Raw genomic sequence first — 11,589 nt, 5'->3', positions numbered from 1 at the left:
AGTTTTTTTCTGCTTTAGCTTTAATGTTATAAGCGCTGTCGCTGGGCGGTAATAACACACAGCACCATCTTGTGGACTGATGTGGTCATTACAACTTCTTTATTTATTGAGAAAAAGGGACACACTGACGTCACCAAAAAATCCCGTCATATAGTAATGCTTGTTACAGAACCTGATCGATTAAGAGCCAAAACTTCATCCATCATGTTTCCTCATGTTTATTAAAACGCTGTATCTAACTTTACTCTGGTATACAGTCTGTATCTCACTGTTCAAATCTGCTGCTACCTAAACCACCTCCACAGTGAAGCCAGGAAAGAATGATGAGTGAATATTACAATTCATCACATAATCAAGCATCTTCACATCCCTTACACACTGGAAAAAAGAGGCTAAAACAAACAAGAGTTTACAAAGAAATGTGGAAACAGTCAGTAGATACAGCAAACGCTCCAGAGACACCGTCGTTCACATCCTGCAGAATGTTTTATATCAATAAAAATCAGACTTTTGCTCTACAGACTTCATTATTGTTAAACACATGCACTACTGTTACACACAATCTCCTACTGTAACAGACTAAAGCAAATAAAAATAAATAAATAAATAAATAAATACAAAATGACAAAAAATGCCCTGGGTGAGATGCACAGTATCCCCCCCGTCCCAAAAACAGTCAGACAAAGTAAAGCCGTGGTGTGTACTCGTGCAAAAGTGTGCAAATGAACATTTATGAGATCAGTAACAACTTCAGTCAGATTCACTTCAGAGTCATTTAGTTCACTTATGATTCATGAGTTGTTCTGTTTAGTTTCTCTTCTTATAAATTAATTTTATTTTCTGGAACAATTCAGTTTAGTGATCGATCCACATCAGATCTGAGAAATTTAATCCATATTTAAATCTGTACTCAGATCATATTAGTTCAACTGAACCTGAATCTATCTGGTTCAGTTCGGTTCAGAGTCGTTCATCTCGGATCAGTTTCATCTCTTCAGGTTAAGATCTGTGTTGATCTGTGGAGATCTTCAGTGGAGTTCAGCAGGGCTTCAGTATGGGCCCGGTTTCATTCTGGGTTGTGGTTCTGACAGATCCAGCACTCTGGGTTCCAGCAATCAGTGATCTGTCAACACAAATATTAATAAATCCTAACAGTTGAGGGGTTGAGGGCCTTGGTCAAGAGCCCAACAATAGCCAACTTTATTAAACTCATCAATTTAGTGAGAAATATGATTTAAATTAATGAATTATTGACCACTGCACCACCCAAGTGACCGCTCATGTTATTTTTACTACATATTTAAATATAAGAATGAAAGATTTAGGGTTAACATTACAACAAGCCACGTGTAAAAGAGCACCTTTGTAAAATGAACTGGTCCCGGGAAGATCTGAATAAGTATGTGAACCCCTCACGATCTGACCGAGCTGTGTTGTGTTCACACACCGATAGAACTGAGAACATCGACATGATTACTGCGGGACCGGGTGTGGATCCGAAAATAATCAAATAAACAAATACACCAACACTGGTCTGATTCTTCACATCCTGCATCAGCCAATCAGAGACGGAGCTCTCGTTCCAAACCAGCCAATCAGCACCAAGTGTTTAATTTAGGGTTTATTTTTTGGGTGCGTTTCTGAATCTTTAGCTCATATAAACAGGACGTTGTTTTCATTTCTCATCTCGAGTCTCTGGCTGTGTTCCAATCCACATGGTTCTGTCCTGAATTCAGCACTGTGAGAGTCAGTACTATTTGAATCATATGTAGTTTGGAGGATGAGCTCTGAGTTGATGGAGAACACAAACCCGAACCCGGGACCCGTGCAGCCCGTGTGCTGTGATTTACCGTTCAGGAGCGACTCCGGTTCTCACCGTTCCCCACCAGCACCTTACTGTAGAGCTTCTGCTGCTCCTCCTTAAACACCTCCTTCACCTTCTCCCGCTTCAGACCTCCATCCCTGCAGAGAGAGACTCACTATACTTCTGCCTCTATAGTGCGGAATACCCACAATCCAACTGTGTGTGAATTACCATAACAGATCAGCTAATCCTCCCTTCCTAGCGATGGCGGCCTTCACCCGGTTAGCAAAATGCACAGCGTCCTCGCCTTCCTAACACACACACACACACACACACACACACACACACACACACACACACACACACACACACACACACACACACACACACACACACACACACACACACGTACGTAATGATGAGTATTAAGCTGAAGAATAAAATCTATATGATTTATCATTACTGAGTCAGTACCTGATTTTACCTTAACACCCCCCGACCACACACACACACACACACACACACACACACACACACACACACACACACACACACACACACACACACACACACACACTCTTCTGTAGTGATTGAAGAGTGATTCTGTAGTCATTGTCTCACCTCTCGGTTCATGGGAGGAAGATACCACACACTGCAGACGATCGCCCAGCTACTCATCATGTGTAGAAGATAATTCACCATCCCAAACTTACTGCTGTTCCAGAACGCGTCTCCAAACCGAGGGTCGTACTGCACGCACACGCACACACACGTCAACAGATGATCACCACTAAAGCTCTCTGGTTAAAATTAGATTATCTATCACAAATCCCAGACCTTTAATTCTGTTTGAGGCTCAGACTAACGGGTGCGGACAAACTAGCCCTATTTATATGGGCACAGAGAAGTCAGGAGGAATAATAAAGTCATGACACAAAGTTCACCCACTTATTAACAAGCATCCTACATCAACACAAATCATCTGAACTGCTGTGTGTTTTTTTTAAACTATTTTTGTTTATGCATTTTCTCCTCTTTAGTGTGTCCAATTGCCCGATTGCATCAAGCTTCCTTTCCACCAATGCTGATCCCCACGCCGACTGATAGCTCAGTGATAGCTCAGTGGTTAAGGTACTGGACTAGTAATCAGAAGATTGCCGGTTCAAGCCCCACCAACACCAAGTTGCCACTGTTGGGTCCCTGAGCAAGGCCCTTAACCCTCAATTGCTCATTGTGTAAGTCGCTTTGGATAAAAGTGTCTGCTAAATGCTGAAACTAGTATATATAATGCTGAAAATGCTGAAATAATGCTGAAAATGTAAGAAAATGTAAGAAATGATTGAGGAGAACGAAGCTAACCCACGCCCCCTCCGACACGTGGGCAGCAGCTGTATGCATCTTATCACCTACACTTTGATGAGTGCAGTGCAGCTCAGCGTTGTGTACGGAGAGACACACCCTGAGAGCACTCTTTTCTCATCTCTGTGCAGGCGCCATCAATCAGCCAGCAGAGGTCGTAATTGTATTATTTATGAGAGAGACCTCATCCGGCTTAGTCCCGCCCATATCTGAACAACAGGCCAATCGTTGTTCATGTGGCCACACAGCCTTAGACGGCAGGCAGAGCCGAGATCAGATACGATATATTCCAGATCCCAGCTCTGGTTACAGCGTGTGTTTTTACCGCTGCGCCACCTGAGCGGCCACCCTGTCTGTGTGTTTTTAAACCAGCAGATTTTCAGAACTAACAGTCTCCGATCATTCAGTCACAGAAACAGAAAAGCTGCAGAAACGCCGCCGGTGTATCAGGAGGAGGAAACGCTACCTTTATAGCCACAGGATAGACGGTGCAGCCGATCTCAAAGCTTCCCTTCTTAAACATCATGACTGAGGTGTTATTAATGCACGTCCCTGTAACACACACACACACACACAAGTATTCACACCCCTTCATCCTGGCACGGCTGAGGAGCTGGAATGGTTCTTACCCTCGGGGAAGATGAGGATGGGAAGTTTGCTTTTATCTGCCACGTGATCACTGAGTCTGAAACACAGAAGAGCAGCAGCAGGATTCAGAGACGTGATCAGAACGTATCAGGATAAACAAGCCAGACAGATCAGGAAGTGTTTCTCAGTCACAGATCACACCGGGCTGATGGTGTGTGTGTGACCTGGATCAGAGGTCCAATCATCTCACAGCTTCATTTCACATCATTATAATCATTTACCACATCTGATACACCAGCTAACTTTACACAGCCTCAGAGAACCGGGTTCCAGTCTCAGGCGTGTCTGAGTGAGGGAACAGCGCCTCCTGCTGGCTGGTTGGGGTATCAGTAGCAGTGGTGGAGGAGTACAGACCGTGTTCCTCCATACGTGTCACATGTCAGAGGAGCCGTGTGTTACCCTGTAACTCCTCATCCATAAGGTCATGCCGGTGCAGGGGGAATTGGATATATCAAACCTGGAGCATGTAAAGCAAAATAAAACAGCATATCCGCCTGGTTTGATTTATGGTTGAATGAATGTGCAGTGTGGGAGTGCAGTCTCACCGTTTTGCCACCAGGTGTCGATCTTTAACCTCAGATCTCTCGAACCAGATGTGGGGGCAGGATTTAACCATCGATCTCTGTATAACTCCCATCAGCCCCCCGTGTACCTGTCCCACCTACACACCCACACACCCACACCCACACCCACACACAGTGAGAGACAATCAACGTTCCAATTCATCCCAAAGGTGTTTGTGAAGACCACTGGAGCTCCTCCAAATAAAACAGTCATGCAGGAACATGTGCAGTCCTTCCCCAAACTACTGCCAAAATAACGGCTATCCATATATCATTAATGTAACAGTGATTTTTATTTTAAACAGGAGGGGGTGTCCATGTACTTTTGATGATGAGATTTTGATCATCAGATTCCAGTACTGCACCCCCCCCCCCCCCCCCCCCACCCCCATGAGAGTGAAGCCTACCATGGCGTAGCAGCCATCGCTGGCTAGGATGATGACATCGATGGGCGAGGTGTGATTAGCGACGCAGATCCCGCCGTTCCTGGGTTTGTTATGGCTGTGGAGAGAAAGGCGGAGTCACCACAGCGTCTGAAACCTTCACATGGATCCAGCAGGTGGAGCCAGTGAGCAGCACCATCTGTGGAACTCTGGGTAATGGTGGTACCTGCTCAGGTGTCAGTACCTGTCGTGGTAGGTGATGATGGCGGTGAGGGCTCGGACGCAGATCCTGTAGCACATCAGATGAGCTTTCTTACTCAGGAAGTTCTTCATCCTGTTATACACACCATCACCATCATCATCACCATCATCATCATCATCATCATCATCACCATCACCATCATTATCATCCTCCTCCTCATCATCATCATCATCATCATCACCATCATTATCATCCTCCTCCTCATCATCATCATCATCATCATCACCATCATCATCATCACCATCATCATCACCATCATCATCACCATCATCCTCCTCATCATCCTCCTCATCATCATCCTCATCATCATCCTCATCATCATCATCACCATCATCATCATCACCATCATCATCACCATCATCATCATCACCATCATCATCACCATCATCATCACCATCATCATCACCATCATCCTCCTCATCATCATCCTCATCATCATCCTCATCATCATCATCACCATCATCATCACCACCATCATCATCATCATCACCATCCTCATCATCATCATCACCATCATCATCACCACCATCATCATCATCATCACCATCATCATCATCATCATCATCATCATCACCATCACCATCATCACCATCATCATCATCATCACCATCACCATCATATAATCACAGTCCAATCTACAACCCCCCCCCCCCAATGCAGAGCCGTATCACGAATGGAGCTTGGCAGGTGATAAGAAGCGGCTGTGTCCCAAATCGCACTCTACTGCATTGGTTTTATCTAATAACTGCACTGGTTTGATTCCACCAGGACTGACTGTAATTCCCAGACCTGCATCATTCAGAAAAAATAACAGGCTTTCAAATGTAGCTTTTACCATTACTTTATCCTGGTCAGGGTCACAGTGGGCTCCCTCTCTTAGTCACTCATGTCTGTATGTAGATAGCGGAGGATGACAGGAAGGAAATGCTGTGGGTACTTCCCTAACCTGTACGATCTGAACTGAGGGAGTGATGAAGTGAGGATGAACGTACCCTCCGTTTGGAAGCAGACCGATCAGAGAGGTGAGAACCACCAGGAGTCCCACACCAGTAAACGCCAAGGTCACCCTGAATCACACACACACACACACACACACACACACACACACACACACACACACATCAATTCTACCACATTCCTCACTGTGTGTGAAGAAGATACAGATGTTAAGTATTAAGACATCCCCTAATCACTGAATTCAGCCACAACAGCTGTAATAAATTAATCATATAAAGGAACAGTTTAGGGAAGGGCCTTTTCTGGAGAAAACTGGAGAAACTTCTCCAGTGTCCTGCACAGAGCCCTGACCTCATCCCCACTAACAGCTCTGGGATGATCCGGAACACCAACTGATCAATGATCAGAACTGATTAGCGCCCAGCCATACAAATGCTGTCATCTTTTGACTAAACGGCACAAATTCCCACAGAGACACTCCAACATCTGGTGAAAAGCCTTTCCAGAAAAGTGGAGGCTTTTAAAACAGGGCGTCTGACCAGCTCCCGGTCAGGCGTCCACATTATTTTGGCCACATACTGTACACTCATACACTTTACTGAGGGTGCTAATACTTTGGGAGCTGACTCTGAGCGGACAATGCTAACGATGCTAATGTTCCTGGCGTGGAGCGTACCTGAGGGGCAGCAGGACGCCGTAGCGGATGAGCATGCCGAGCCCCCACAGAACGGTTAGCCGGGTGCTAATATTTTGGAAGTTGTAGTTGCTGCGCGTCAGCAGGTTCCAGGACTCCAGCTCCTCCGCCGAAAAGCGCTTGGTCACCTCGTCGTCCACGATGCTCTCCACCCCCCGCCGACAGAAGAACAGGATGTCTGACATGTCGAACTCGGCCTCCGCTCCGCCCACGCGCCTCACTTCCTGTATCTCCTGCTCCAGAGACGCCAGCTCCTTCACTATGATCCCTGAGAGAGGAGCGTGGTGTGAAACCACGGAGAAATATACACAATATAAATATATACATTGACTTAAGTTTGATTTATGTGAGGAGACTGTACCATACTGACAGACCTCACAAACTGACCTTTATAAAGTGATACAGTGGGGGGGGGGGTATTGTAATATACAGCAATGTGGTCTCACCGTTACTGTAGGGTTTATAGAGCTGCTGGTTCTTCTCTCTCGCCCCTCTCTCCATCCTCAGCGTCGCCCACTGGAACCAAAACACAGATGAAAGGAAACTATGAGCCTGTGTGACTGAGGTCAGTCTACTGAACCTCCAGAGTCCGGGACAGTCTGGTACAAACACACCTACTCAGGGTCACAGTATTTAGTTCTGTTCTTCAGCCTCGTTCTGTACACACACACACACACACACACACACACACACACACACACACACACACACACAGATTTCTCTGGATTCTTAGAATCTTTTAATAATGTTATGGACTGTAGACGGTAACCTAAATTCCTGTGTTGAGACAGCATCACCTGTTAGCTGTTCACCTGGTGCCTCGTTTCACCCCTCAGTCTTTTGTTTCCCCGTCCCAACTTTTCTGACTTACCTCGAATATTTTGAGCAGCGTGTTCATGTAGAGGCGGCGAATCCCGAACGAGACCCCGAACACGGCAGGTACGATGATGAAAACGAGGAGGAGGGTGAACCAGACAGTGAAGGAGATTCCCAGCAGCATGCAGATCAGCCCATCAAACGGAAACAGGTACGACTCCATCTCTGATCAGCTCTGAGATCAGCTACGGCTCCTACAGAAATCAAACACTGGCCCTGATCTCAGAGCCGCTGATTCTTCATCAAGATCTTCATCAGCACTTCATCCACATCGCTCCAGACCAGGAACAGCACACAACAAACGCTAAGCTAACAAGCTCATGTCCTGGAACGCCATGGGTCCACCACATCCAGGTTCCTGAGGAACACGAAGGAGAAATTAATCATTTAGAGAGAAGTGGTACATGGAAAAGCTCATCCTGCAGACTGTCCTGTAGCTCAGCTTCAGATGTTTAGATTCACAGTTTGGTTTTCAGGTAAAACTACTGAAGCTCTTTTATTCTGGACACATTATGAGATTAACCAATTTATTGGAAAACAATTACATTTGAAAGAGTTGATATAAGAGGAAGAGGACGGCCAGCAACTCGATGGATAGATACAATTGGAGGAACAATGAACGAGATGAAGAAGACATTAGGAAGCCTGAAGACCCAAACAAACAGTGAACAGGACAGTCTGGAGAAACACCATCCACATGGTCACCAAGAGTCAGAATCTACTTGATGGCCACTCTGGTTTTAACTGAAGTTTATCTGTCTCAATGACTGTAAGGTCCCGAAGCTGCAAAACCCAAATAACTCCACCACCATCATCACCATCATCACCATCATCATCACCTCCACCATCATCACCTCCACCACACTTTACAGCTGGTGTGAGGTGTTTGTAGTGATCTTCATCTCTGTCTTATCAGTCTGAGGGAGATTGTTCCAGAACATCACCTGTAGTGATTAGTATGTTTATAGAGGTAGGTGAGGAACACCATTTTAATTTCGGACCAAATATATAAAATGTAGGATTTAATAAGGGTGCATTTATTCCTCCCCAATACAAACACTGTAATTATTCTCATATTATCATACCGTAACACCTTCCAATGTAATACAGTCATTCCGAAATACACCAAATACATTCTTACAAATATATACACGTTTAATAATGTATATTACGGGTTAAATAAGCTATCACAACTATTACATGTAAAAATTCAGTCTGATGAACTGATCTGAACAGAGCTAAATGCTAATGCTAACAGAGCTGTAAAGAGCTGAGAGTAAATAAAGCGCTATATAGAAGTGTGATGCTCACTCACCACTTTAATGTAGCTTATTTATAATTATTATTTATAATAATAAGTTCAATTTTTAATCATTATAGTGAATAAATACAGGATGAGAGTGTAAATGCACTTCACATCTGCGCCGGTATGAGAGAGATCACACAGATTAGCATAACAGAACCCAAAGCTCCACTTTACACAATAAAAGTCTTTAAACTGCACTGATTTGTAGTTTATTGTTCTAAATGTTGATTAATAAATCAGTAAAACATGACAACAATACATTATTAAATCAACATTATTAACACGAGTCTATTATCAGACTACATTTATAATCTGAAAGGCTAGTTTACATTCCTCCAGCTAATCACATTACACACAAGAACCTTCAGTCACAAGTCTCCAGTAGTGAGATGCTCTAGTTACTCGTGTTTAGTAAATGTACACTTATTTTTACTTTATTAATACACATTATATTAATATACAGCACCAGGTCGTTACTGCTGAGTTATTTTGTGTGAGTGTTTGCTGTATGGTGAGAACAGTACACAATGTCATGCTGCTTTATCTGGTTTGTCTGGTGCAGTGTCCTAAATCACATAATGACCCGGTCCGTTAATACCAAAATACCTTCGGTCATTCGCTTTCATTTTAAAACAAACTAAATAGAAAAAAAGAAAACGGGTCATTTTTCTTTTTAAGTTCAGAAAATCAAACAACAAACAAACAGAAACTCAATAACGGATCGTATTTTATTTTGGTCATGCGTTTTCTTGTTCTTCAACTTAGTTTTTTTAAATAAAAAACTAATGACCGTAAATACACGGACCTTTATAATGAGAATTTATAATTTATTATAATAAAAAATTAGTTTAAATATCCCCGCTCCTCTTTCATTCAATTGGCTGTGACTCTAGGGTTAGGATTAGGGTTAGGGTTAACCCTAACCCTAACCCTAACCCTAACCCTAACCCTTGAGTTCTGCTTCTGTTCTCTGATTGGCTGTGCTCCTGGTGGCGATTGTTTTGATGGAGCAACGTTTTTAGGCTATGCGAGTTCTTAAGTGCAAGAATCGACTCCGAATCAAATTCCATTTAATTTGAAATGGCTGAGTCGGTTCAATTCTTAATTGTATTTTTAAAATAAATGCATTTTTATTATATTTTAACTACAGAACATTTTATTATTGTTATTATTTATAGCAATTCATTTAATTTTTAGGTTTTACCACCACTTTATCGAGGTCATTTTCACTGTGTGTCCTGTTCTCCAGGAATCATTATAGAGCATTATATTATTATATTATAGAGCCTACTATCTATCTATCTATCTATCTATCTATCTATCTATCTATCTATCTATCTATCTATCTATCCATCCATCCATCCATCCATCCATCCATCCATCCATCCATCCATCCATCCATCCATCCATCCATCCATCCATCTATCTATCTATCTATCTATCTATCTATCTATCTATCTATCTATCTATCTATCTATCTATCTATCTATCTATCCATCTATCCATCTATCCATCTATTCATCCATCCATCCATCCATCCATCCATCCATCCATCCATCCATCACCCGGTGCAATGCGGTGTGAGACTCTGTGGGTGTGAGTAAATAATTGAGTCAGTGATTGAGCAGGTGTTGCATAGCAGCATGGCTCCTGGGGAGTGGGGTTCGATCCCTTCGTTTACTCAGTGTACTGAAGATTTTTCACAGCTCTCGAAAACTTGCAGTAGGTGGATTGGCTACTCTAAATTCCACCTCAGGTGTGAGTGAGCACGTGACTGAGTGGTATCTTGTCCCGGGTGTAATTTTGTTTCACACAGTGTTTTCGCTCAGGACCCACCGTGATCCTGACCAGTATAAAGTTTGCCAAAGATGAATTGATTTCTCAGAGTTGAATCGACTCCTCAGGTCTGGAGTCGACTCTAGATTCCCAGTCTCTGGAATCGGGAGAGGGATTCGACTCTTTTTGGGATCGACTCCCTGCTTCAGTACAGATCGGCCATCTTGTTTGGTTTTAGTAAAGTACGCGTTTCTGAACTGAGAGGATTAATAACATGATGAATTGATTTATATTAATGTAATGTTGTAATGCTGAATCGTGTTTGGATTTGGATTTGACTGTAATATATGATCTATAGTATAATGGAGGAGGACGCGGTGTCGGGTGGTGTGTGATTCAGTACCGCGGTGAACTCGGATCGTTAATCCGGATAAATGTTGCTAAAACCGGGCAGAGCTTCTGTCCTCCTCCCGCTCCTCTCACTCCTCACACTCACACTCACAGGTACATTCTATATGATTATTGCTATGGATGCATATAAAAATAATGATTTTATATGTATAGCACTAATAATACATGCATTAATATGGAACTGGTATTTAATTGTGAGATTAGCATCATGCTATCCCAGTACTGAGGTTTGAATTAGAGCTGTTAGCATTAAGCGGCTAATGCTAATGCTAACTACAGTTCATCAGTAGAGTCTCTGCACCTCATCAAATATAATGTTTTGTTCTGTTAATTAGGGAACAAATAAGAAAGCAACGTTACATATGTTAATAAGTTTATCAATTATAATCAGGTGTATTTATTTTTCTAACAGAATAAATACAAAATTTTAAAGGTATGTTGTTTGCACATTTCAGTAGTTTATTGCTCAGCTGTGCTGCATTATATTACAATGAAGGACCTGATCAGTATGATAGATTGAATACTGATATTATTACATCACTGAAACATC

At 42.9% G+C, this 11,589-nt stretch overlaps 2 protein-coding genes across 3 annotated transcripts in view; one reads left to right on the top strand and one right to left on the bottom strand.

The window, feature by feature from the left end:
* Positions 1-201: 201 nt before the first annotated feature.
* On the bottom strand, positions 202-8,935 carry gpat4 (glycerol-3-phosphate acyltransferase 4). 2 transcript variants are annotated; one of them, XM_063014234.1, is made up of 14 exons: positions 8,862-8,935; positions 7,542-7,904; positions 7,117-7,186; positions 6,653-6,938; positions 6,012-6,086; positions 5,002-5,091; positions 4,782-4,875; positions 4,357-4,472; positions 3,793-3,848; positions 3,630-3,715; positions 2,426-2,554; positions 2,036-2,115; positions 1,851-1,962; positions 202-1,123 (listed from the first exon to the last, which is right to left on the bottom strand). In XM_063014234.1, exons 2-13 carry the CDS (start codon positions 7,707-7,709, stop codon positions 1,854-1,856), a joined length of 1,359 nt encoding a protein of 452 aa, XP_062870304.1. In that variant the 5' UTR covers positions 7,710-7,904; positions 8,862-8,935; the 3' UTR covers positions 202-1,123; positions 1,851-1,853. The 2 variants fall into 2 exon arrangements, with proteins under 2 accessions (XP_062870304.1, XP_062870306.1); XM_063014236.1 differs by lacking the exon at positions 8,862-8,935 and adding an exon at positions 7,289-7,327 and having other exon boundaries at positions 7,542-7,561.
* A 1,999-nt stretch (positions 8,936-10,934) lies between these two features.
* dgcr2 (DiGeorge syndrome critical region gene 2) overlaps positions 10,935-11,589 on the top strand; it is an 11,662-nt gene continuing 11,007 nt past the window's right edge. Inside the window, exon 1 of the mRNA XM_063014040.1 lies at positions 10,935-11,132. Coding sequence (XP_062870110.1) covers positions 11,063-11,132 — 70 coding nt within the window. The 5' untranslated portion in view covers positions 10,935-11,062. The remainder of the gene's footprint in view (positions 11,133-11,589) is intronic.

The sequence above is a fragment of the Trichomycterus rosablanca genome, chromosome 18 (genome assembly GCF_030014385.1).
Source record: "Trichomycterus rosablanca isolate fTriRos1 chromosome 18, fTriRos1.hap1, whole genome shotgun sequence".
NCBI classification, from domain to species: domain Eukaryota; kingdom Metazoa; phylum Chordata; class Actinopteri; order Siluriformes; family Trichomycteridae; genus Trichomycterus; species Trichomycterus rosablanca.
The sequence above is the reverse complement of the archived record's forward strand: the minus strand, read 5'-3'. Positions and strand labels throughout refer to the sequence as shown.

Bases quoted from the DNA above. Each gene is read 5' to 3' on its own strand.
- gpat4 (XM_063014234.1), bottom strand. From the start codon at position 7,709: ATGGAGTCGTACCTGTTTCCGTTTGATGGGCTGATCTGCATGCTGCTG. The intron at 3,849-4,356 runs GTGAGACTGCAC...TCTGTGTTTCAG, and splicing joins CGACACCTGGTGGCAAAACG to ACTCAGTGATCACGTGGCAG. The intron at 2,116-2,425 runs GTGAGACAATGA...TGTGTGTGTTAG, and splicing joins TTCCTCCCATGAACCGAGAG to GAAGGCGAGGACGCTGTGCA.